This window comes from Eleutherodactylus coqui, chromosome 5, assembly GCF_035609145.1.
Source record: "Eleutherodactylus coqui strain aEleCoq1 chromosome 5, aEleCoq1.hap1, whole genome shotgun sequence".
Taxonomy (NCBI): domain Eukaryota; kingdom Metazoa; phylum Chordata; class Amphibia; order Anura; family Eleutherodactylidae; genus Eleutherodactylus; species Eleutherodactylus coqui.
The window spans coordinates 37082038-37108691 of NC_089841.1; the positions used below are offsets into that span (position 1 = coordinate 37082038).

The 26654-nt window shown below is 44.0% G+C and overlaps 1 protein-coding gene and 1 pseudogene across 1 annotated transcript; both read right to left on the minus strand.

The window, feature by feature from the left end:
- LOC136629224 (zinc finger protein 585A-like) overlaps positions 1–26654 on the minus strand; it is a 161154-nt pseudogene that overhangs the window by 82507 nt on the left and 51993 nt on the right.
- On the minus strand, positions 15258–21262 carry LOC136629190 (oocyte zinc finger protein XlCOF7.1-like). The gene has a single exon (XM_066605358.1). The coding sequence runs from the start codon at positions 20648–20650 to the stop codon at positions 19364–19366; it is 1287 nt and encodes a 428-aa protein (XP_066461455.1). The 5' UTR covers positions 20651–21262; the 3' UTR covers positions 15258–19363.

Consider the following 26654-nt stretch of genomic DNA (forward strand, 5'->3'; position numbering starts at 1 on the left):
TGGGTAATAGAGCTGTGTGTAATATATATGGGATAGTAAAGCTCTGTGTGTAATGTATACGGTGTAGTAGAGCTGTGTGTGTAATGTATACGGGGTAGTAGAGCCATGTGTGTAATGTATACAGGGTAGTACGAAGGGGTGCTGATAAGTCTTTGGCTTTGTGTTCTTTTTTTGTTTCTATGGTAACGAATGTTACATCACATGAAAGCCTTATGTGTCTAATATAGGTTTTCAGAATGTTCTGTTTTAGCTTATGGCAACAGTGATCTCGGCAAGCGGGAAAACAAAATGGCGGAGTCTAAGGCGATATTCACAGCAAAAGAGAGCAGAGGAGTGATAAAATTCTTGTTTCTGCAAGGAAAGTCCACGAAGGATATTCATGGTGATATGTCGCAGACATTGGGGGATCAATGCCCTTCATATTCTGCAGTTAAGAACTGGGTTGCCACTTCAGCACCACTGAGGAGGAACGTCCTAGACGACTGAGAGAGGGTGTTGTTCCGGAGATCGTCGATGCTGTGCACAACCTCATACTGGAGAATCGGCCAATTTCAGCCGCAGGAATAGCAGACATCATGGGAGTTTCTCGTGAACGTGTTTGTGTCATTGTCCATGAACATTTGAACATGAAGAAGCTATCTGCAAAGTGGGTCCCCAAATATTTGACAACAGATCAGAAAAGCATGCGAGTGAAAACTTCCCGGTCCATTTGTCAGCGTTTCCGGACTGGTAAGAACTTCCTGGATCGACTGGTCACTATGGATGAGACCTGGGTTTATTTGTATGACCCTGAAACCAAGGAGCAGTCAAAAGAGCTGAGGCCCAGTGGTTCTCCTCGCCCAAAGACGTTCAGCCACTAAGGTGATGGCGTCTGTGTTGTGAGATAAGAAGGGCGTGCTGCTAGTGGAGTACCTTCAAAATGGTTCCACCATCAATGCAAGGTATTACATTGAACTTTTGGACCAATTGAAGGCAGCTCTGAAGGCCAAAAGGCTCAGCACGCTGTCCAAAGTAATCTTGTTCCTGCAAGACAACGCCTCCGCTCACATTGCACAAGTGACCACAGCAAAACTGGTGGAGCTAGGCTTTCACCTTATTCACCAGATCTAGCTCCCTCCGACTATCATCTGTTTCCAAACCTGAAAAAACACCTCAAGGGTACCAAATTTCACACCATTTCTGATGCCATGACTGGTTTGAGACACAACCGAAATCCTTCTTTTTGCAAGGCTTACAGAACTTGGAATACCGATGTAAGAAGTGTGTTGGCCTCAGTGGAGAGTATGTGGAATAAATAGGTGATTATACCTACCCGATAATCGGGTTTCCAGGAGTCTCCACGACAGCACCACCTGAGATAGCCTCCTACTAGTTGGACAGGAAGACACAGAGAGGTTAAAAAGCTCACCCCTCTCCCACTTTCCTCAGTGGTTTCTAACGAAATGCCGGGGTAGGAGCTTAACCTAAATCTTTACCTAACTGGTATTTTAACCTATATTTTTCCTAAGGGAAATTATACATTTTTCCTAGTACTTCTTTAAATATATATATATATATATATATATATATATACACACACACACACACACATATATATATATATATATATATATATATATATATATATAAATATACCATTCTTTTTGGGGGGGGAGGGTATACAGGTGCTGTCGTGGAGACTCCTGGAAACCCGATTATCGGGTAGGTATAATCACCTATTTCCCCAGTCGTCTCCACGATAGCACCACCTGAGACGTACCAACTAAAAATTATCTAGAGTGGGATTGCGGCCGAGAGGACCTTGCGGCCAAAGGCCATGTCCTCGTCCTGCTGCACCTTTACCCTTTAACCCCTTGAGTGGCACGCCCGGAAATTTTCCGGGACGAGCTCCACTGCTCATAGCGACATAGCCTGGAAGATTTCCCGGCTATGTATCACTATGGGAGCTGCAGAGCACAATGCCGCAAGCTGTGACATTGTGCTCTGCCTGCACAGACCCACAGAGAACAAAGAAAGGGCTTTGAAAAACCAGCAGAAGATATTGCCGATATCCTGGCAATCTCCTGCTTTCTTTACAGGTTGCCATAGAGACCATCGGCTTGTCAGAAGCAAGCCGATGGTCTCTGTGGCAAGGAGAGCTTGGTGCTTGGCTGTCAGAGAACAGCTAGGTACCAGCTCTTACAGCAGAGATCAGAGAAAACCTCCGATCTCTGCTGTGTTAACCCTTTACATGCTGCAGTCTATGTGACTGCAGCATGTAAAGGGCTGTCACTGCAGCATGTAAAGGGCTGTCACCATCGGACCCCCAGAAGGTGATCAGGGGTCCTGATGGGTCCCTGTGGAAGTCCCCTAAAGGGACAACAAAAAAAATGTAAAAAAAAAAAATTTTAAAAATTAAAAAAAAAATTATAAAAACACTTGTCTCCCTTTACTTTGTAAAAAATCAAAAATACAACCACACATGTGGTATCCATGCGTCGTAATGACCCAGAGAAGGAAGTTAATACATTATTTAACCCCTTAATGACATGGCCCCTTTTTTTCTTTTTTTCCCCATTTCTTTTTTTCCTCCCCCCTGTTTAAAAAATCACAACTTGTCCCGCAAAAAGCAAGCCCTTATATGGCCATGTCAATGGAAAAATGAAAAAGTTATGGCTCTTGAGACGCAACTGCAAAATTAGTTGAAATTCAATGATTAGACCATTTTAAGAAACCTGCCCTGGTGGGCACGACAGGGTGGTAGGCAACCCGCCACTCAAGGGGTTAATGCTTAACAAAAGTGTGTGGCTTCTTCCAAACTGCGGCCTTGCATATCTGTTCAACAGACGCTGAACTATGCTCGGCCCATGAAGACCCTACTGCCCTTGTGGAGTGGGATTTAAGAACCGAGGGGACTTCTTTCCCCAGGACCCTGTAGGATTCCATAATGGCCAGGCGAATCCACCTGGCTATGGAGCTTTTTGCCGCCTTTGTTTGGGCCAAAGAACTGGACGAACAGGTTGTCGTCTCGTCTCCAGTGACTTGTGGTGTCAATATAACTCAGGACCGCTCTCCTGACATCCAGGCAGTTTAGGGTTTTTTCTCCCTCGTTTTTAGGTTTATTGAAGAATGAGGGGATTACTACATTCTGAGCTCTATGGAAGGGTGACACTACCTTTGGCATAAAGGCTGGGTCTGTTTTAAACACTAACTTTGTCGGTGATTTTAAGGAACGGGTGGCGGATAGATAGGGCCTGTAGTTCATTAACCCGTCTTACTGAGGTAATGCCCACCAGGAAGACTGTTTTAATTGTGAGTTTTTTTATTGAAAGCGCTTCAATCGGTTCAAAGGGTTTTGCTGACATTGCCTTCAGGACCCAATTTAGATTCCAGTCCAGAAATATATTTGTGAGCCTAAGTCGTAACCTATCTGCTGCTGTCAGGAATCTGCTAATCCACCTGCTCTCTGATAACTTGGTGTCAAATAGAGCACTAAGGGCTGTGACCTGAACTCTTAGGGTGCTTAGGGAGAGGCCAATATCCAGGCCCTCCTGCAAGAACTCCAGGATTAAGGGGATGCCGGGAAAGGAGCCCGGGGAATCTCTTCCCTGCCTCCATGAGATAAACCTCTTCCAGACTTATTGATAGATAAGGTTGGTTGTTTTCTTCCAACTTGACATTAGGGTCCCGATTACTTTCTCAGAGAACCCTCTTTCTCTCAGTGTGGATTCCTCAAGATCCGGGCTGTTAGGTGGAGTTTGTCTGTATTCGGGTAGCTCAGAGGTCCCTGCATCAGTAGATCCGCCTGGGCAGGGAAGATGACTGGTTCCTGGATGCTCAGAACTTTTAGAAGACCAAACCAGCTCCTCCTTGGCCAGAAGGGGGCCACCAGAATCAGTGTGCATATCTGTGCTCTGAAGTGTTGCAACACTCTTGGAATCAACGGTATTGGAGGAAAGGCATACACAAGCTTTTTTCCCCAATTCTGTCTCAGGGCGTCTACCACTGTTGGTTGGTCCCCTGGTCTGAGGGAGAAGAAGTTCTTCACCTTGACGTTCTCCTTGGTTGCAAATAGATCTAGTTGTGGGGGTCCCCACCTGTCCGTCAGGATTCTGAACGCCTCCTGAGATAGAGAGCACTCTCCTGGGGATATACGTCTTCTGCTGAGGAAATCTGCCCTCTGGTTCAGCGCTCCTTTTAGATGTGTTGCCGAGATTGAGAGGACTCGGCCCTCTGCCCAGCGGAAGATTTTTTGCGAGATGCTCTGTAGGGCTGGTGACCTTGTGTCTCCTTGGTGTCGAGTCCGACAGGATTTGTATGTGTTTATTTCTTACTGAGTCCCCCAGCTGTTGGAGGGCCTTCCAAACCGCCTGGAGTTCTCTGTAGTTTGATGATTGACCTCTTATCTCTTGTGGCCAGGGACCCTGTAGAAGTTGGTCTCCCACATGCGCCCCCCCCCCCCCACCCCTAGGCACTTGCGTCTGTCATGACGTGTGTGGCTGGGTTCTGTATCCAGTGGACTCCCCTTTGCAGGTTTGCTGGGGATGTCCAACAACGCAGAAATATTTTCACTGAATTTTTGATGCGCATCTTTGTTCCTAATGAGGACTGTCTTCTGTCCCAGGCTGAAAGGACTGGTATGCACTTAGGCCCATGCTACGCCAGGGATGCATGAGGTCAGGCTCCCTAGGAGGGACATGGCCTCCTGCACTGTACATGACTGCCTCCACAGAAAGGTCTTGTCTAGCTGAAGCATCTTCTGTATTTTTATCTCGGGAAGAAAGGAGCATTGAGTGTCCGAGTCGAGCGTTATGCCCAAGAATACCTTTTCTCTGCTGGGATCTAAGCTGGATTTCTCCCAGTTTATTATCCATCCTAGGAATAGGAGCAGATCGAGCACCGTCGCCAGGTGTTCCGCCAAGAGCTCTCTGGACCCTGCTACAATCAGGATGTCGTCCAGGTAAGGTATTATTAGGATTGATTGTTGCCTCAGGTAGGCTGCTACTTCTGCCATGATCTTTATAAAAATTCGGGGCGCTTAGGAAACCCCGAAGGGAAGGCATCTGGACTGAAGATGACTTGTTCTTCTGCCCATATCTAGTGCAAATCTCAGGTATTTTTAAAAAATCCCTATGGATCGGCACATGAAAGTACGCATCCTTTAGATTTATAGATGCCATATAGGCTCCCCTTGGTATCAGCTTCACTGTTGAGTAGATTGATTCCATCTTGAACTCTCGATATCTGATAAAGGCGTTCAGAAGCTTTAAGTTTATTATCCTGCGTGCCTTCCCGCATGGTTTCCTTATCAGGAAGAGTCTAGAGTAGTGACTCCTGGTCTCCTCGTTCTGAGGTACAAAGGATACTGCATTTGAATGTAGTAGGTCCTGAACGCTCTGTTGGAGTAGGCGTAGTTGTTGTGCTGAGCCTCCTGTGGTAACGTATTTCCTTCTGGGGAGGGACACCAGCTCTATTTGGTATCCCTGCTGTAGGACTTCTGGGATCCATGAGCCCTCGCCCCCACTGGGATGGCGTCAGGGTTTCTGTTTTTTTTCTCCCTCTACCCCCCTTGGGGCAACTCCAACGGCCTGTCTTGCCCTTGCGCCTATATGACTCGGGCTGTTGCGCTGGAGCCTGAAAAAAGGTCTTCCCCTTCTGTTGCTTCTCCTCTGGGAACCCCTTCTTCCTGATGGACGCCTTCTCGAGAATTTTGTTGAGATCTGGACCGAAGAGAAACTGGCCATGGAATGGTAGCAAGCACAATTTGTTCTTTGAGGCTAAATCGCCCGACCAGGACTTTAGCCATAAAACTCTTCTGGCTGAATTGAAAGGTACAGATCCGCGCCACCACACAAAGATCCAAAAAGTACCAGATTAGGGGTTTTACTCACCTGGTGCAAAGAGGGATACCCACAGATAGGGGAATAACCCGCTTGCACCGATGATCCCAGTTAGCCTGTAGAACTATAGATGTTTTATGCAGGGTCCCCGAAAATCCTTGATCCAAGGAGATGCTACAGTAGGAAGTGACCCCAGGAGGTATCAAACCAAACAGTGGAGAAAATACAATACAAAGAAAACAAAAAGGCTCCTTCTGCGCTCTTTTAGGGGTCTTGCAGTCCAGATGAGGAAACTATCAAGTCTCCACAATGTATAGCAGAATATATTTATTTGTACAAATGGTACATATAAAATCCATATAGGTTTGCAACATGTTTCGGCGCTAATATAAGCGCCTTTTTCATGTGTGTAATGTATAGGGGGTAGAGCTGTGTGTAATGTATACAGGGGTAGTAGAGCCGTGTGTGTAATGTATACGGGGTAGTAGAGCCGTGTGTGTAATGTATTGGGGGTAGTAGAGTTGAGTGTGTAATGTATAGGGGGTAGTAGAGCCGTGTGTGTAGTGTATAGGGGGTAGAGCTGTGCGTGTGTAATGTATATGGGGTAGTAGAGCTCTGTGTGTGTAATGTATATGGGGTAGTAGAGCTATGTGTGTAATGTATACGGGGTAGTAGAGCTGTGTGTAATGTATACGGGGTAGTAGAGCTGTGTGTAATGTATACGGGGTAGTAGAGCTGTGTGTAATGTATACGGGGTAGTAGAGCCGTGTGTGTAATGTATACGGGGTAGTAGAGCCGTGTGTGTAATGTATAGGGGGTAGTAGAGCTGTGTGTGTAATGTATACAGGGGTAGCAGAGCCGTGTGTGTAATGTATACAGGGGTAGCAGAGCCGTGTGTGTAATGTATATGGGGTAGTAGAGCTCTGTGTGTAATGTATATGGGGTAGTAGAGCTCTGTGTGTAATGTAAACGGGGTAGTAGAGCCGTGTGTGTAATGTATACGGGGTAGTAGAGCAGTGTGTGTAATGTATACAGGGGTAGTAGAGCCGTGTGTGTAATGTATACAGGGGTAGTAGAGCCGTGTGTGTAATGTATACGGGGTAGTAGAGCTGTGTGTGTAATGTATACAGGGTAGTAGAGCTGTGTGTGTAATGTATACGGTGTAGTAGAGCTGTGTGTAATGTATACAGGGTAGTAGAGCTGTGTGTGTAATGTATACGGTGTAGTAGAGCTGTGTGTGTAATGTATATGGGGTAGTAGAGCTGTGTGTGTAATGTATACGGGGTAGTAGAGCCGTGTGTGTAATGTATACGGGGTAGTAGAGCTGTGTGTGTAATGTATAGGGGGTAGTAGAGCTGTGTGTGTAATGTATACGGGGTTGTAGAGCCGTGTGTGTAATGTATACGGGGTAGTAGAGCTGTGTGTGTAATGTATAGGGGGTGGTAGAGCTGTGTGTGTAATGTATACAGGGGTAGTAGAGCCGTGTGTGTAATGTATACGGCGTAGTAGAGCTGTGTGTGTAATGTATACGGGGTGGTAAAGCTGTGTGTGTAATGTATACGGGGTAGTGGAGCTGTGTGTGTAATGTATACGGGGTAGTAGAGCCGTGTGTGTAATGTATACGGAGTAGTAGAGCCGTGTGTGTAATGTATACGGAGTAGTAGAGCCGTGTGTGTAATGTATACGGGGTGGTAAAGCTGTGTATGTAATGTATACGGGGTAGTAGAGCTGTGTGTGTAATGTATACGGGGCAGTAGAGCTGTGTGTGTAATGTATACGGGGCAGTAGAGCCGTGTGTGTAATGTATACGGGGTAGTAGAGCCGTGTGTGTAATGTATACGGGGTAGTAGAGCCGTGTGTGTAATGTATACGGGGTAGTAGAGCCGTGTGTGTAATGTATACGGGGTAGTAGAGCAGTGTGTGTAATGTATACGGGGTAGTAGAGCCGTGTGTGTAATGTATACGGGGTAGTAGAGCTGTGTGTGTAATGTATAGGGGGTAGTAGAGCTGTGTGTGTAATGTATACGGGGTTGTAGAGCCGTGTGTGTAATGTATACGGGGTAGTAGAGCTGTGTGTGTAATGTATAGGGGGTGGTAGAGCTGTGTGTGTAATGTATACAGGGGTAGTAGAGCCGTGTGTGTAATGTATACGGCGTAGTAGAGCTGTGTGTGTAATGTATACGGGGTGGTAAAGCTGTGTGTGTAATGTATACGGGGTAGTGGAGCTGTGTGTGTAATGTATACGGGGTAGTAGAGCCGTGTGTGTAATGTATACGGAGTAGTAGAGCCGTGTGTGTAATGTATACGGAGTAGTAGAGCCGTGTGTGTAATGTATACAGGGTGGTAAAGCTGTGTATGTAATGTATACGGGGTAGTAGAGCTGTGTGTGTAATGTATACGGGGCAGTAGAGCCGTGTGTGTAATGTATACGGGGTAGTAGAGCCGTGTGTGTAATGTATACGGGGTAGTAGAGCCGTGTGTGTAATGTATACGGGGTAGTAGAGCCGTGTGTGTAATGTATACGGGGTAGTAGAGCAGTGTGTGTAATGTATACGGGGTAGTAGAGCCGTGTGTGTAATGTATACGGGGTAGAGCTGTGTGTGTAATGTATACGGGGTAGTAGAGCTGTGTGTGTAATGTATACGGTGTAGTAGAGCTGTGTGTGTAATGTATACAGGGTAGTAGAGCTATGTGTGTAATGTATACGAGGTAGTAGAGCTGTGTGTGTAATGTATACGGGGTAGTAGAGCCGTGTGTGTAATGTATACAGGGTAGTAGAACCGTGTGTGTAATGTATACGGGGTAGTAGAGCCGTGTGTGTAATGTATACGGGGTAGAGCTGTGTGTGTAATGTATACGGGGTAGTAGAGCTGTGTGTGTAATGTATATGGGGTAGTAGAGCTCTGTGTGTAATGTATACGGGGTAGTAGAGCCCTGTGTGTAATGTATACGGGGTAGTAGAGCCGTGTGTGTAATGTATACGGGGTAGTAGAGCCGTGTGTGTAATGTATACGGGGTAGTAGAGCTGTGTGTGTAATGTATACGGGGTAGTAGAGCCGTGTGTGTAATGTATACGGGGTAGTAGAGCCGTGTGTAATGTATACGGGGTAGTAGAGCCGTGTGTGTAATGTATACGGGGTAGTAGAGCCGTGTGTGTAATGTATACGGGGTAGTAGAGCCGTGTGTGTAATGTATACGGGGTAGTAGAGCCGTGTGTGTAATGTATACGGGGTAGTAGAGCTGTGTGTGTAATGTATACGGGGTAGTAGAGCTCTGTGTGTAATGTAAACGGGGTAGTAGAGCTGTCTGTAATGTGTGAAAACTCCTCCCAGCCTGGAGCCTGACTCCTCCCACACATGTGATCCCTGACTCCTCCCACCCATGTGACTGATCACATGACGGTGACATCATCACAGGTCCTGGAAGCTGCCGTGGGCTCTGCAGGTGGAGGTCTGTGTGTCCCTCATGGCAGGTTATTATTAACCCTTCACTCCCTGTGTGATATCAGAGGTCCCGGCTGTGAGGTGACTGATAGCAGCAGCTTTCCTCCTCTTCTGTCCTAGTTCAGTAGCTGCGCTGTGTGCCTCAGCAGACAGGCGCCATCTAGTGGAGGACAGCACACACTACATATATGTACGACCTCCTATACAACACGGTTCCTACTACTACACACTAGACTCATGTTCAGGCCTTCCAAAAAAGTGCCTACAAAATCTGTTCTTTAACCCTTCGGGGTCGCAGCCTCGTCTGATACTTAACCCCTTGACAGCCCAGGACATAAATGTTTTCGCAAATAGACATATACTCACATTGTATGGAAGGCGCGGTGTCAGAACCTGAGCCCACAGCTTCCGCAGCGAGAGTCGGCTGTGACTGACAGCTGGCTTCCTGCTGCAACAGTGGGGATCAGTGAGAACACCGATCCCCACTGTTAACCCCCTACAGGCTGCAATCAATGTTGATTGAAGCCTGTGAATGGTTTATAGCTGAAGGGTGCTCCCATTGTGATGTTATTGACCCTCTGCCATATAATGGTGGAGCGCCATTGGGTTGCCATGGTAACCAGATGCCAGATAATAGCATCTGGGTCTGCCATGGCTTGTGATTGCCAGTGCAATCATAGCATTGCAGGTTCAAGTCCCGATAGTGACATAAAAATGTAAAAACAGCATATTTGTTATCATTGCATCCGGAATCATCTGTAGAATAATTTGAACACTTGTTTTCTTGCACAGCAAATGCTAGAGAAAAAAAGGTAAAGAGCGAGGCCAGAATGCTTATTATCTTTTCATATCGCCTCCAAATAAAAGGGATTTTAAGAAGCTGCATGTAGCCCAAAATGGTGCTAATACAAACTACAGCCCCTCGCGGGACACAACAAGTCCGCATCGAAAATGTAAAAGCATCGGACTTCAAACAGAGAGATGGAAAGGAATACATACAAATAATTCTGGTATTGTGGGAATTGTACCGACCCGAAGGAAAATACTAATGTCATTCATGCTGCATCATTAAAAAAAAACCTACAGAGTTTATTCTCCTTGCCCAACAAAACGGGAGCGCTAAAATCTAGAGCTCGCCACGCAATAAACCAGCCCACATACCGCCATGTCGATGAATATCCCCCATGGAAAATCATTGTGTGCTCAGAACCAAAATAGGCGGTCACTAAGGGGTTACTGACACCAATTAGAGATGTTCTTTCATATTCCACATTTTTATGACCCCATTGACAGCCGGAGGCGACCTTGTTTCTTGCTCGATAACTTCTTTATCTTCTCACCACGCTGGCTTTATTCTGCAGGTGTTTATGCTTCCAAAAATACCAAAATTATATGAAGTTTTAGGTTTTTATTTGTGAAAATGAAATATTTTCATGCTGCTGAATTCAGCGATCGGGGACATTTCTACTTTTTCTTCTTGATATGATACCTAAAAATCCATGATGCTATAGCGAGCTTTCAAACCTACGCAGGGTTCTTCCTCAGGCATAATGGAACAGATCTTAAGACGTATTTATGTAAATACTAGGGATGAGCGAGTATACTCACTAAAGCACTACTCGCTCGAGTAATGTGCTTTAGCCGAGTATCTCCCCGCTCGTCCCTGAAGATTCGGGGGCCGCCGCGGAGCGGGGAGCTGCGGGGGAGAGCGGGCAGGAACGGAGGGGAGATCTCTCTCTCCCTCTCTCCCGCCCGCTCTCCCCTGCTCCCCGCCGCGACTCACCTGTCAGCTGCAGTGGCTCCCGAATCTTCAGGGACGAGCAGGGAGATACTCGGCTAAGGCACATTACTCGAGCGAGTAGTGCCTTAGCGAGTATACTCGCTCATCCCTAGTACATACATATACACATGATCACATGTGAGGGCACAGACATGATGTGATTAATAGCACTTAGAGAAATACTTAATTAGTCCTGCGAAAAGGAATGTGAAAGTTTTATGGTCTCTAAATTGATGTTAGGGGGTCAGCAGGCCAGCTTGTTACCTCAGCGTTGGGTTTCTTAAATCTCATCTCCACATCGTACCCTAAACAAGGATGACAGTCTGAGAATCATATTCTCGGACTCTTCGCTTCTGTGTTACAGGCAACCTCCAAATTTGAGGAACTTTATAATCAGGAGTGCATTGCCCTCTGACACACAAAAAGGACCTTACCGCTGCAATGTAAGGAGCTGTAAGACCTGCTGACATGTACGGACCGCCGACAGGATACATAACCCCAACACACAGCAGGACTATAAGATCCCGGGGATATTCACATGTTCCACGTCTGATGTTGGGTACCTGATCCTGTGCAGTAAATGTCCTGTTGGGGGGGGTTAATATATCGAAGAAAGAAGACGAAAACTGAGGGCCAGAATGAGATCACATTGTCACACGATTAAAGACAGAAAGACCTTCTATTCACATAACACTACTGAACGGCCGCTGTTTAAACTGAGAGTTGAACTTCATCGCTGATCCTTCATACTGCATAAACGATGCAGGAGCACAGGGACACAGGGATGAGTGTGGGCATCGTTTGCCCGACAATCGTCCTGTGTAAATGGACCTTAATTCAGAGTCCCACTTGGTACATTTCCTAATAATCTCTCGTCTGTGGCCTGTGCTGGAGTTCCCCTTCATCCTTTTTTGTAAAATGCTTCCTATACACAAACTGGCTTCACAAATCAGGAGGCAATCTAAGTCAATTGATACCCCCCTGTGGCATAACCCCAGATTTCTGGAATGGTTTTCCTTACAGGATCCTCATGTGGGGTAACCGTATGGTATACAGACTCTGGGTGACATATACACTCTTAATATTTTAGCCTCTTTTGAACAACTACAAGTTGATTACAAATTACCCCGTACCCACCTTTCCAGATTCTTTCACGTCATACATGCATTACAAACAAAGTTCCCGTTTTCCGAAACTTGCATATCACATTGCCCCTTATTTGGCATTCTATGATCTCAAGGCCTCCAAGGCCTCATATCTACAGTATACTCCCATCTGATATGATTATAAATCTCTCAGACCACACCTCCGGCTTTATTAAAGTGGAGGACATTAAGATCAACACTAACAGATGACACTTTTCTATGGTTATTAAAATCTCCTTTATTTGTTTCTCCAGAAGCAAACAATAAAATAATAGTTCTATATTGTATATCCGTGTTATTTTACCCCTGTGAGGTTACAGAGGATGGGTAGAATATCATCAACTAATTGTATCAGACGCACCTACTCCAATTTCTGGCACATGATGAATATCCAGTTTTTCAGGACTTTTGGGGAGAAGTGATGGGTCTCCCCTCTGAGATCCTAGCAGTTTCAATTCCTAGATGCCCTGAAATTTGTCTAATTGGAATATTTGATGGAGGAGAATTTGCAACATTGTATCAGAATATTGTTGAGGGAAGCATTATTCTTAGCCAGAAAACTGATAGAATTGTGATGGATGGATCATAAAACCCCCTCTGTATCTATGTGGAGGAATCTAGTTAACTGAATCATACCATATAACCATATAGTTTATAAGGGACGTAAATGTACTGATTGACAAGGTGCGGGGTATGTGGTATATCTCCCACCTCATGCTCTAACCACCACACTTGATCTCCTCATCTATGTCAATCCACCAGAGAGGCCATCATTGATGGGTGCGTCCTCAAAGTGGGACTCGTGAGCCTCTGAAATTATTGTACTACTTATAATTATGTCCTGATCTTTAATATTAAAGGGGTTGTCTCGTGGTAAACATGAAAATTTTACATTACCCCATTCCCCCTGTCACCCCCCTGGCATAAAATAGCAATTTAAAGCGGTTTTTAAACCGCTTGCTATTTACCGATCTGACGAAATATGAAGTTTTAAAAGTCTTCTCCCTAAGATGGCCGCCGGTCCTTTCCCAGGGATGCACTGCGGTTTTCTCCCATGGTGCACCGCGGGTCTTCTCCCATGGTGCACCATGGGCTCTGTGCGGTCCATTGCTGATTCCAGCCTCCTGATTGGCTGGAATCGGCACACGTGACGGGGCAGAGCTACGATGACGACGCGGTGACCAGCTCTCCGACCCGAGCGGCCCCATTCACCAGCCAGAAGTACGGACTGCGCAAGCGCGTCTAAAAACGCCAGAAGACATCAGAATTAGACAGATCCATGGCGACGGGGACGCTAGCAACGGAGCAGGTAAGTGAATAACTTCTGTATGGCTCATATTTAATGCACGATGTACATTACAAAGTGCATTAATATGGCCATACAGAAGTGTATAACCCCACTTGCTGCCGCGGGACAACCCCTTTAAGGAGGTTCTATTTCCATATTGCTTCCTGTGTGCACTAATTTGTCATGTACGGTGAGCTATAGTGCTTATATGCCTGTATATTTGATTTTCAAAAAAAATTAGTTAAAGAAAATAAGCAAAGGGGAATAAATGAAGACCGAGCAGGACAGAAAAGAGAAGTAAACAAGACGATGTCAGAGTAGGGGAGCAACAATGACGGGACAGTAGGAGGCCGATCAGAGGTGTAACTTGAAGCTCCCGGGCCCCGATGCAAAACTTGTAACAGGCCCCCCAACTATAATGCTTTACTTATAGTACTGGGTTCCCTATATGGAGAAGAGAGGCCTTATGGGCCCCCTAAGGCTCCTGGGCCCGGGTGCAACCGCATCCCCTGCACCCTCTATAGTTACGCCCCTGAGGCCGATATCCATGGATGGAAGGCACAAAAAAAGAAGAAAAAGAAAAAAACCTCAGAAGCTCCATGTCAAAACCCTCCTAACCACTGAACACAGCCAGCAAACAAATGTATCACCAGCATTCTGTGCCAAGAGGACCTAAATAAATAAATATCCACTGATAGGCTGATTAAGACAATAGACATCTTAGGCTGCCTATCATTGCTGTAACAGAAGGAAGATGCTTCTCCCTCGGCATCCAGTGTCACATGCCACCACTAAGCATATCACCGACGCGTGATCTCACACCAGACCAGCACATGCGCCCGAACCTCATTGATGCAAGGGGCGCTATGACAGCTGGTCACTAAGGGGTTAAGTCCCCTTGGGGGACAAAGAAAAATGCAATCTAAAAAAATAATCCAGAAGAGAAAAACACAAGACAAAAAAAACGAGAATGGGTATCAGCACGTTTATAATCCCCCAAGCCATAAAAATGTAGTATTCATTTATTCCTCATGGTGAAAGAAGTAGATTTTGTTAAGCAAGAAAAAAATGTCATAATTGCTGTTTTTCGTTAATCTGCCTTCCAATAAAACACAATTTAAAGCAATAAAAACACAAAAAAATACTAAAAATTGATGCCAGTAGAAACTGCAACTTCCCATACAAAGAAATCCCTTAGAGAACTTTATAAATCTGATTAGACGCGATAAAACAAATACATTTTTTTCTAAAGCATTTCTACTAGAGATGAGCGAGTATACTCGCTAAGGCACTACTCGCTCGAGTAATGTGCCTTAGCCGAGTATCTCCCCGCTCGTCCCTAAAGATTCGGGGGCCGCCGCAGCTGACAGGTGAGTTGCGGCGGGGAGCAGGGGAGAGCGGGCGGGAGAGAGGGAGAGAGAGATCTCCCCTCCGTTCCTCCCCGCTCTCCCCCGCAGCTTCCCGCCCCGCGGCGGCACCCGAATCTTCAGGGACGAGCGGGGAGATACTCGGCTAAGGCACATTACTCGAGCGAGTAGTGCCTTAGCGAGTATACTCGCTCATCCTTAATTTTTACTGTGTAAACGTAATAAAAAGATATTAATTTGCTGCTGCGGAAAATGAAGCCGTTCCTTCTACCACACAGCGAATGGAGGAAAGATAAAAATGAAAAAAAGAAACAGAATTGCACTTTTTCTGCCATCTTCCTATGAAAAAAGAGGATAAGAAGAGATTAAAAAGTCAAATCTACCACATGGCAGCAATATGAATCCTATATGAAGGCAACTAGAGTCCCATCAAAATAATGTCAGTCCGTACATGAACGATCTAACAAACCCCAAAATAAACATCCAAGACGGGACGGCGGGAATGTAGCATCAAAAACTGTTTATTGAGAATCACAAATATAATAAAAGCATTTAAGAAGCGGGACAGAAAGGAAATGCAGCAGGAATATAAGGGAATATAAGGGCTTGTTCACGCGTCCCTATATCGCCCGGCCGATATACGGTGTCCCTTTCTCCAGGGGAAGGAGGAGCAGTGCACTGAGCTCCCGCCCCCTTGCCACTATTTGCAATGGGAGGGGCTGGGCTAAGTTCCGCCCCATCCCGCCCCCTTTCATTGCAAGTAGTGGCGAGGAGCGGCAGCTCAGTCCACTGCTCCCGGCCCGCCTCCTCCCCGTACAGCAACACATAAAAAGATGTATACATTGGATATCATTGTAATCATATTAATCCATAGAATAAATGTAACGTACTGTGTGCGATGTAGTGAATGCCACAAATAAATGAAATATTACAGAACTTTTGTTTTATTTCTCGTGTTCAGCTCCCCCTCCGCCCCCTAAATTTATAAAACTTAAAACAATACATAAGGTTTACCCCAAAGTGGGGCCATTATGAAAATCAAATCCTCACCTGATCCAAACTAACATGAATCCAGAGCAAGCAGCATCAGAGGTGTATTCATATATATCATGTCGCCATGACAACTGAATGCATATAGAAGTCGCAAAAGAAATACTATATTTATTTCAACTATGTCCAATTAAAAGCAGGTTTTGGGGATTAGAGGCACGCTTGAGAACCATCTAGGCATACTCAGACAGTAAAAGAGGCTTCAGCCGATATGGGTGTAATAAGATAACCAGCATCACCTTTAAGATTTAGGGATAACCAAGACCGGATTTACCCGTTAAATGAAAGCAATCTACGATTAATGGCGGCAGGTGTAGCAAGATGGCCGCCGAAAAGTCTGCTTTAGGAGCCTTGGCCATAAGCAGATTAGTGGTGAGTAGAGCAAGATGGCTGCCGTAATCTCGCGGGAACATGAATTCTCGCACATGTGCAGTTCTGGACTGCACAAACTGACCAGCAATGGCGGCGTTAAGCAGTAACATCCCCCGGAAGTGTCATGTGTGCCACCCACTGGTAAGTTTAAGTAAACAGATGTAAGAGAGATTTTAAATCAATGTTGTGTTGGTGATTGGCTATTTATGTCTATATATACTATGGGAAAGGGGGGGGGTGTTTAGAGCAGCTTGAGAAAGCCCCTGACAATCGGGTCGAAACGTCGCTGTTATGTGACCATGGAAATAAAGGTATTTTTTCACTTTTAAACAAAACTACGTTCTGCTCCATTTCTGGCATCTATGAATCCACCTCTGATGCGGCTTCTCTGGATTAATGTTAGTTTGGATCTTGAAGGGACGTGGGTCCAGTCCCACTTAAAAAGCTTGCATCTCCTCACCCTACCAGAATAGTTTTTTTGTGAGTGCTGCTGTCTATAATTGACTTTGTGAAATCTTCACCTGATGATGTACATTTGTACTTTAACCCCTTCAGTGGCGGGTTTCTTCCCACCCTGTAATTCCCATCAGGGCAGGTTTTTTAAATGGGCCAATCATTTAATTTCAACTAATTTTCCAGTCGCGCTCCAAGAGCCATAACTTTCATTTTTCCATTGACACGGCCATATAAGGGCTTGTTTTTTGCAGGACAAGTTGTACTTTTTGATGGCATTATTGTGGGGTATATATAATGTATTGCATAACTTTTGTAAAAAAATTGTAGGGAGATTGGAAAAAATTCTCCGAGTCTCACGATTCCGGCGATACCAAGTTTATACAGTTTTTTAGGTTTTGCTATTTTTGTACATTTAAAACATTTTTTTTAAAGGTTTGCTTTTGTGTTGCCACATTCCAAGAGCCGTATTAATTTTTTTTCCATTGCCAGAGCCCTAGAAGGTCGTGTTTTTTTGCGGGATAAACTCTAGGCCTTATTTATCTATTTTTTAAGGAACTTGTAAAATTTTGATCGCTTTTATTCCATTTTTTCTAGTGGCAAAATTAACACAATATCGTTCTCTCATGTTTTTTATTTTTCCCTGCATTCTCTGGGCCGTATTAATGATATATTAAAGTCATTCTACACGCCAGTACAATAATGCCAATACCAAATTCACAACTTTTTCACAGTAAAAAAAAAAAAAAAAAAGGAATACAAGTTTAAAATCACCCTCCTTTTGCCATATGTATAATAAAAAAAAATCTAAATCATAAAAAAAATACCTATTTGGTATCGCTGCATCCGTAAAAGTCCGATCTATCAAAGTAGTGCATTATTTACCCCACACGATGAACATAGTCTGAAAAAAAAAAGAAAGAAAGCCAGAAATGCACTTTCAGTCAGTCACTCTGTCTCCCAGAAAAAATGCAATAAAAAGCGACCAAAAAGTTGTATGTATTCTGAAATATTACCAATGTTAACTACAGGTCATCCCGCAAAAAATGAGCCCTCGCTCAACTATGTTGATGGAAAAATAAAAACGTTATTGCGCGAAAAAGATGCAGCAGAAAATATTAAAAAATTACATGTCTTTGAAAACAAATACAGGTACTACAGCAAAAAACATAATAAAAAAAAAATATATATATATATACACGTTTGGTATCGTAGTAATCGTACTGAGCCTCAGAATAAAGTTATCAGGTCATTTTTGTTGCAGTTTGTGTGCCGTAGAAACAAAACACACTGAAAGATGGTGGAATGTCTTTTTTTTTCATTTTACTCCACTTAGAATCTTGTAAAAGCTTTTCAGTACATTATACGGTACTTTAAATAGCATTATTGAAAAATACAACTCGATCCGCAAAAAACAAGCCCTCATACAGCGATGTTGATGGATAAATAAAGGAGTTATGATTTTTTAAACGGGGGAAGGAAGAAAAGCAAAGGGGTAGAAAAAAAAAAAGGGAGCCTCGTCATTAAGGGGTTAAATAATGTATAACTTCTTTCTCTGAGTCATTACAATGCAGGGATACCACATGTGTGATTTTGTTTTTTATTTTTTACAAAGTCAAAGGGGAGAAAGGGTTTTTATTTTTATAATATTTTTTTTACATTTTTGTCCTTTTGCCGGACTTCCACAGAAACCCATCAGGACCCTCTGATCACATTCAAGGGGTCCGATGGGGACATCCCTTTACATGCTGCAGTTGCAAAGACCGCGGCATGTAAAGGGTTAACACAGCAGAGATTGGAGGTTTTCGCCATTCTCTGCTGTGTAAGAGCTGGTGCCTGGCTATCCTCTGACAGCCAAGCACCAGCTCTTCCTGCCACAGAGACTGGCTTCTGACAACCCGATGGTCTCTGTGGCAACTTGTAAACAAAGCAGTGCAGGAGTTTGAAATTAGAAATGGGAGATTGCCTGCAGATCGGTAATATCTCCCTGCTTCTTATTTCAAAGTCCTGCACTGTTCTGTGGGGGACTGTACAAGCAGAGCACACTGCCCCAACTAATGGCAATGTGCTCTGCAGGTCCCATAGTGAAACATAGCACGGAAGTCTTCTACCAGGCTATATCACTATGGGCAGTGGAACTCGTCCTGGAAAATTTCCAGGCGTGCCACTCAATGGGTTAATCTATGCCAGTTTTTCATGCAAATCATAGTAAATATGTTGGGCCGCAGGATACATGTCCCATGTTGTTAAGTCAACCCAATTTATAGAAAAGTGGAAAACATTGTGTAAGACACACAAAGTCACTATTTTTTGTGCAATAACAAGGGTGACAAAATTTGCAACATTTTATTTCAAAAAACTGACTCAAGAGCTTTAATAAATTTTCCTTCAGAGCCCTACAGCACTTTCCCTTTCTCTTGTATTACATGCAACATTACTACGACTGTAAATGTTTCATTTTAAATGTAAAAGGCACAAGAATAAAAAAAATGTTTAAAAAAACAAGAAAATGGCTTGTGTGAATACTCTGATAAACAAGATCAGATTAAAAAACATTTCTCAATCTGAACATGAAAATGCCTTCTCACCTGTGTGGCTTCCCTGATGTCTGACAAGTTCTGCTTTATCTCTAAACCTTTTCCCAGATTATGAATACAAAAATGGCTTCTCATTTGTGTGACTTCTCTGATGTCTGACAAGTCCTACTCTGTCTCTAAAACATTTCTCACATTGTGAACATGAAAAGGGCTTCTCTCCTGTGTGTTTTCTTTGGTGTATGACAAGTTGTGATCTCACTGCGAAACATTTCCCGCATTCTAAACATGAAAATGGCTTCTCTCTTGTGTGACTTCTCTGGTGTATTACAAGTTCAGATTTAGTAAAGAAACATTTCCCACATTCTAAACATGGAAATGGCTTTTCTCCTGTGTGACGTCTCTGATGTCTGACAAGATGTGATTTCCATCCATAACATTTCCCACATTCTGAACATGAAAATGCCTTCTCCTTTGTGTGAGTTCTCTGATGCATGACAAGTAGTGATTTCCGTCTAAAACATTTCCCACATTCTGAACATGAAAATGGCTTTTCCCCTGTGTGAGTTCTCTGATGTATCATAAGATCAGATTTAGTAGAGATACATTTCCCACATTCTAAACATGGAAATGGCTTCTCCCCCGTGTGAATTCTCTGATGTTGGACAAGTTCTGATTTCACTCTAAAACATTTCCCACATTCTGAACATGAAAATGGCTTCTCCTTCGTGTGACTTTTTTGGTGTTGAACAAGACTTGATTTTGAAGGAAAATACTTCCCACATTCTGAACATGAAAATGGCATCTCTCCTGTGTGAGTTTCCTGATGCATGACAAGTTGTGATTTCAGTCTAAAACATTTCCCACATTCTGAACATGAAAATGGCTTTTCCCCTGTGTGACTTCTTTGATGCATCACAAGATTAACTTTAGTAGTGTAACATTTCCCACATTCTAAACATGGATATGACTTCTCTCCTGTGTGAATTCTCTGATGCAGGACAACTCGTGATTTCTGTCTAAAACATTTCCCACATTCTGAACATGAAAATGGCTTTTCTCCTGTGTGACTTCTATGATGCATCACAAGATTAACTTTAGTAGAGAAACATCTCCCACATTCTAAACATGGAAATGGCTTCTCTCCTGTGTGTGTTCTGTGATGTCTGACCAGTTTAGATTTCTCTCTGAAACATTTCCCACATTCTGAACATGAAAATGGCTTCTCCTCCGTGTGACTTTTTTGGTGTTGAACAAGACTTGATTTTGAAGTAAAACATTTTCCAGATTCTGAACATGAAAACTGCTTCTCTCCTCTGTGATTTCTTTGGTGTTTGTTAAGATCTGATTTAATAGAACATGAAAAGATCAGATTTAGTACAAAAACATTTACCCACATTCTGGTGTTTCAGCTTATCTCTGAGAAGAAGATGAACTAACAGATAAAATAAGTTGTAGGAGGAGAAGAAACTGCTAACAAGCCTGAACATATGAAAGTGCAGTGGAGTGTAGCCACAGTATTTTACAGTATGAGGATCCACTACACACTGTAATGGTTCTCTTATAGGAAAGCAGGTTCCAGTTTCAGCTGTAGCTGGTGACAGTGATACAGGCTCTACCTCTTATTTAATCAATGAAGACAGCTAATTGATTAGCATTGGTTTAGTGGGTGGGATTTAGTATTCATGAGCTGTGTGTGGGCGGGGGATACAAAGTGAGCAGGTAAAGATGCAGCCCAGGGGATTATGGGAGATGTAGAGAAGCACAGGAAGTCTGTAAACAGGAAGTATTAATGTAAATAACAAAGAACCGCAGATGCTGCAAAAGGAAGAGGAGAGCAGCAGAAGCATAGACAATGTAATGGATTTACTATAGCACCATGAGATGATTTAAGACGGTTTTGAAATTTCATTTTGATCTTGAAATACCCCTTTAATAACCAGCCATTTTTCATTTTATTGTGAGACAACTTATATTTGTATTGTTTTTTTAAATGGTATTTTTTACTGTGTCATATAATGTATTGAAAACCTTAAAACAGAGTGGTGTGATATGGCAAAAATAGGCAACTGCATAACTTTTGAGAGCTCTTCATAATGTGGAGAAAATATATGTTAACTTAATTCTCTGGCCCAATACAAGTACAACAATATGAAACGCACACCATTTTTATGTTTTACTATTTTTAAATATAACATTTTTGTTTAAAAAAATCTAATTTTGACACCATATTATGACCTTATAACTTTTTATGTTTGCATTGATAGGGCTTGTGTGGCCTTGTATTTTTGTGTGGCAACCACATTTTTTTAATGCTATCATTTTAGGGTACATACTATTTTTTTATTACTTTATATTAAAGGTCATTTGCGTTGTGTGGGGACACAAAATCTCAATCTCTGCCTTTTTTTCATATTATGGCATTCACTGTGCATGATAAATAATGCCATACTTCATATATTCAATTTGTTTTAAGATTGCAATGCAAATTATGTTCAATGCTTTTATTGTTTGTTGCAAATCAAAGGCAAAAGGGTTAATTTGAACTTTTAATATTTTTTATGAAATATTTAAAGTTTAATTAAATTTAAGCTTTACTTTTTTGTCCTCATAGAGGAAATTGTAATCATCAATTGCTTTGTACAATATACTACAATACTTTAATATTGCAGTATATGGTGTTTTTTTATAAAGTGGTAGGTCTGAGAGCCTTCAAAAGGCAATTGTTAGGTCCGACCCAGATGTACTGCTTGAGACAAATGTGTACATAGTATACTTGTGTTTAAGACAACATTAGAAAAAGAAAACAAACGATATAATGGGAAATCTAACCCCACACCTTCTCCTATGACAAGACCCTACCTGTAACCCTACCTGATGAAGGCGACCATGACTTTCCCAAGATAGTGACAGGGAATAGTGCCACGAGTAAGATAACACTCAGTGTATATAAAACCACTACAGTAAAAGGAAAAATAAGAGATACAGCACCACAGATAAGTAGATCAAAAGTAGACTTATCTTAACTGATACACCATTGAAACCGAGGAGTGGTTCAGAGGTACAGAAACAACTTCTGACCAAAAGAATAACCAGCATCTTCTGTACATAAGAGCTGGTTAAAATAACAGACTGACTGAGCAGCCAAGCAGTAAGCAGAAGTTCGACAGAAAATGAACATGCACTGACATGATAAATCATGTGGGCCAGTGCCAATGCCACCTTGGTCTGTCAGCCGCGGAATAACAGCCCTACCTTGGCTGCTGTAGCATCCCATCGGCACCCTGCAATTGTGTCTCAGGGTAGTGATGGAGTCACTTTACGTTTTTCTGTTTGTTTTGTGATAGCTGATTCATATGAACAGTGTGCAGCGGTGAAATTTTGTTGACCTTTACACTACCCAAAGCACTCTTTAAAAAAAAAAGTCACAGAGTGAGATCGGGTGGGATAAGGCAAGGGTGTCATGCTGTTTATCATCAAAAATTGCTAAACAGTGCTATGTAGACAGGTGCGTTGTCATGATGGAAGAAGTCGTCACTTATACATGTTCTACACTCTGTAGGAATTTTTTCTATTGTGTATGATGTTATCCCAAAGGCAAATGTAATAAAGAATAATAAAAAAATGTGTATTCGATTTTGAGCCTATGTTTGAAAAATGTCACTGAACACACCCCTAAAATATAACTTTTATAACTATCTAAAATATCAAATATGTACAAAAGTATAGAGAAATACCACTATGCAGACAGGGGTATTGGTATGGAGACAACCCCAGAGCCTCTAGTCACAACCAAACGAGACTGAGGTGCAACGGCATAGGTCAGCCAAAAATGACCATCAAGGATGATGCTTGTGTGATGGAAAAATTGCTGGCAAAAGTCATGCCCCCAAAGTACACGGTAAAAGGACACACACTGTGAGCCTAACAATGTTTATGCTGGAGATTGTGGAAAAAAAGAAAGTTGTACCCCCAAAGTAAATCGTAAAAGGACGCAAAATGTGTGAACGTGACGACGTTTGTGATAGAGATTGTGGGGAAAAACATCTATTCCTCAGAATCGCAATAAAGTAAATAAAGCTGTGAAAAAAATCTGAATCGCAATGAAGTAAATAAAGCAGTGAAAAAAAGTAAAGATTCAGCTGCCCTGATGGATCGGATCCATCAGGGCAGCTGAAAATACTCACCTGCCTTCTCCACGCTTCCCCCGAAGAATCTGGTCCTCCCGGACCTGCCGGCGGTCTTCTGCGCATGCGCGCCAGACGATGACGTCACGAGCATGCGCAGAAGCACGGGAGCCCCCGGCAAATTTAAAATCTCCTGGCTCCCGGCTCCTGAAGGTAGCCAGGAGCCAGGAGGTGTTACCGGGGACCGCAGTGAGCGGCCCCCGGGCCCGCGATCGCTGCTATCCAATGGATAGCGGTGATCGCGAAAAAGTTTTAAAAAGTTTTTTTAAAGTGTCAGTTTCAACTCCCCTCATGGATCGGATCCATGAGGGGAGGTGAAAATGCTCACCTCGGTCCTCCCCGATGTCCCAATGTCCCGGGACCCGAAGTCCCCGTCTGCGCATGTGCGCCCGATGTCAATCATCGGGCACGTGCACAGAGGGGCTCGAGCCCCGGGAAATTTAAAATCCCTCTGCTCCTGGCTGCCATGTGTAGCCAGGAGCAGAGGGATGTCACTGGGGACATGATCACTGTCATCCAATGGATGACAGTGATCATGTAAAGTAAAAAAAAAAAGTGTAAAAAGTAAAAAAATCTTACGTCTCATCACCCCCCCACGGATCATATCCGTGAGGGAGGATTAAATGACGTACCTAAGGCCTGCGGATTTATCCGTGGACCTTACCCAAGCTTCTGCGCACGTGCCCCTTCGCCAAACTGGCGGACACATGCGCAAAAGCTGTGGATTGCCAGCGTACTTTAAAATCTCCCTGCTCCTGGCTACAAAACTTAGCCGAGAGCCTGGAGATTTCACGGGGGGGGGGGGGGCGCGGTGAGCGGTTCCTGATCACGTGTTCACCGTTATCCAATGGATAATGGCAATCACGTAAAAGTAAAAAAAAGGTGAAGGCTCATCTCCCCTCACCGATGCAATCGGTGAGAGGAGATGAAACCTTTTAACGGAGGCCTCCGTATTTGCACCCAGACGCGATCTTCCGTGAACTTTCCCAGATTCTGCGCATGCGACCGCCGGCAAAACACTGGACACATCCGCAGGAGTCGGGGAGCCCAGGAAATTTAAAATCTCCTTGCTCCCAGCGACCAACGGTCACCGAGAGCCTGGAGCAGTGACGGGTGGCCTCATTGAGCGGTCCCCGGTCACGTGATAAAAAGGTAGCGATCTACCTTTGACCGGTCTCACATTCGGCATGCGTCTGATCCGCGGTATTACGCAGATCAATCGCATTGGATTACACAATTTCGTTCACATTAGTGGATTGAAATTGTGTAATCCACTCGCAGAAAAGAGAACGCAGCAGGTTCTATTTTACCGCGGCTATCCGCAGCATAGAGCCCATTGTGCTCCGTGGTCGTGGATATACCCGCAGCCCATACGCAACTACATTGTATACGGGCTGCGGGAACCCGTGTCATCGCTAAGCGACTGTGCAGGAAATAAAAACAAAAAAAGATTGTACTGCGAATGACCGCCTGTGTGAGTAGGCAGTTATGCACAGTACATTACGCGGCCGTACGCAGGGTCACAGCCGGGATCCGCTGCAGGCCTCCGCAAGCGGATTCCACCTACGGCTGCATGAGCCCGGCGTTATTCAGACCGCTACCTGTAATACGTAATTTACAAGAAGCCCCGGGAACGCTCACCTTCCTGCAGTTCCAGGAACAGCTTGTTGAGCATCTTCTGTGCGAGACCGCCACACCTCCGCAAGGTTACGGAGACTCACAGAGCGCCACTTTTTACACCCCATACCCACCACTGAGGTCAAGAAATGACCCCCATAAAGCATGAGAGGAGGGGAATAACTGGTTTTATTGCCCCATGTGCCCATCCCAACCAGCCTCCGTAATTACCCTTGTCTTCGGAAATACCACACAGTTCACATTATTACTTTTATCTAAGATTTGGGGAAAGCCGAAAAGGGTGCGGAGTGTGTGTGGTGTGTGTGTGGGGGAGGGAGGATTTTTTTTAAGGTGTCAACTTTTATTCCGTACAAGTGGGCAATGGGGCCTGGAATTTATTCAGTTGTGCCCTGCAATCCAAGGGGTGTTCCCTCCATTATAGGCCTAACCATGTGTCCTGTAAGTAGATTAAGGCCACAAGGGGTATGGTTCTGAACACAGGACAAACGGGTATCAATTTTGGGGTGAAAGTCTTCATTCCTATGTACACTGTACAAAAAAAACAGTTTTTAAATTGATACAACTGCCAAAAAAATGAAAATTGTAATTTTTTTCCTACTGCTTTGCTTAGATTTATTCAAAAATTGTAGGGTAAAAATACACAGTACACCCCTAGATGAACGCGTTAAGGGGTCTAGTTTTCAAAATGGGATCATTTGTTGGGGTTCTCTTTCGTTTTGGCCGCTCAAGGGCTCTACAAGTGGGCAATGGGGCCTAAAACGCCTTCATGCTAAATTTCAGTTCTGAAAGCCACGAACTACTCCTTACATTTTGGGCCCCGTTGTGCCTCCAGACAAAAGATTAGGGCCACAATAGGTATGTCTCTGAACACGGGAGAAATAGAAGTATCCATTTTGGGGTGCAAGTCTTCATTCATGTGTGTGCTGTACAAAAAAAGCAGTTTTTAAAATGTCAGAATTGACAAAAAAACGAAAACCACAATTTTTTCCTTTTGCTTTGCTAGAATTCATTCAAAAACAGTGGGGTCAAAATAGGTAGTATACCCCTAGATAAATTCGTTAAGGGGTCTAGTTTTCAAAATGGGGTCATTTGTGGGGGTTCTCTATGGTTTTGGCCGCTCAAGAGCTCTACAAAAGTGCTATGGGGCCTAAAACGCCTTCAAGCAAAATTTATGTTCTGAATGCCACCGACTACTCCTTTCATTTTAGGCCCCGTTGTGCATACAGACATAAGATTAGGGCCACAATGGGTATATTTCTGAACACGAGAGAAACGGGGGTATCCATTTTGGGGTGTAAATCCTCATTTTCATGGGCACTATAGGAAAAAAATATGTCTTTAACCCCTTCCCGCTCCTGGACGTACCTGGTACGTCATGGCAGCCTGGTACTTCCCGCAACATGACGTACCTGGTACGTCCTGGAGATAGCGCGGGATCACATAAGATCCCGCGCTATCCCGCAGCGGGACGCCGGCTGTCAGTCACAGCCGGCGTCCCGCTCCAACAGCGGGGGGACATCGGAGATGCGCCCGCCGCTGTTAACCCCTTCCCTGCCGCGATCTAAGTAGATCGCGGCA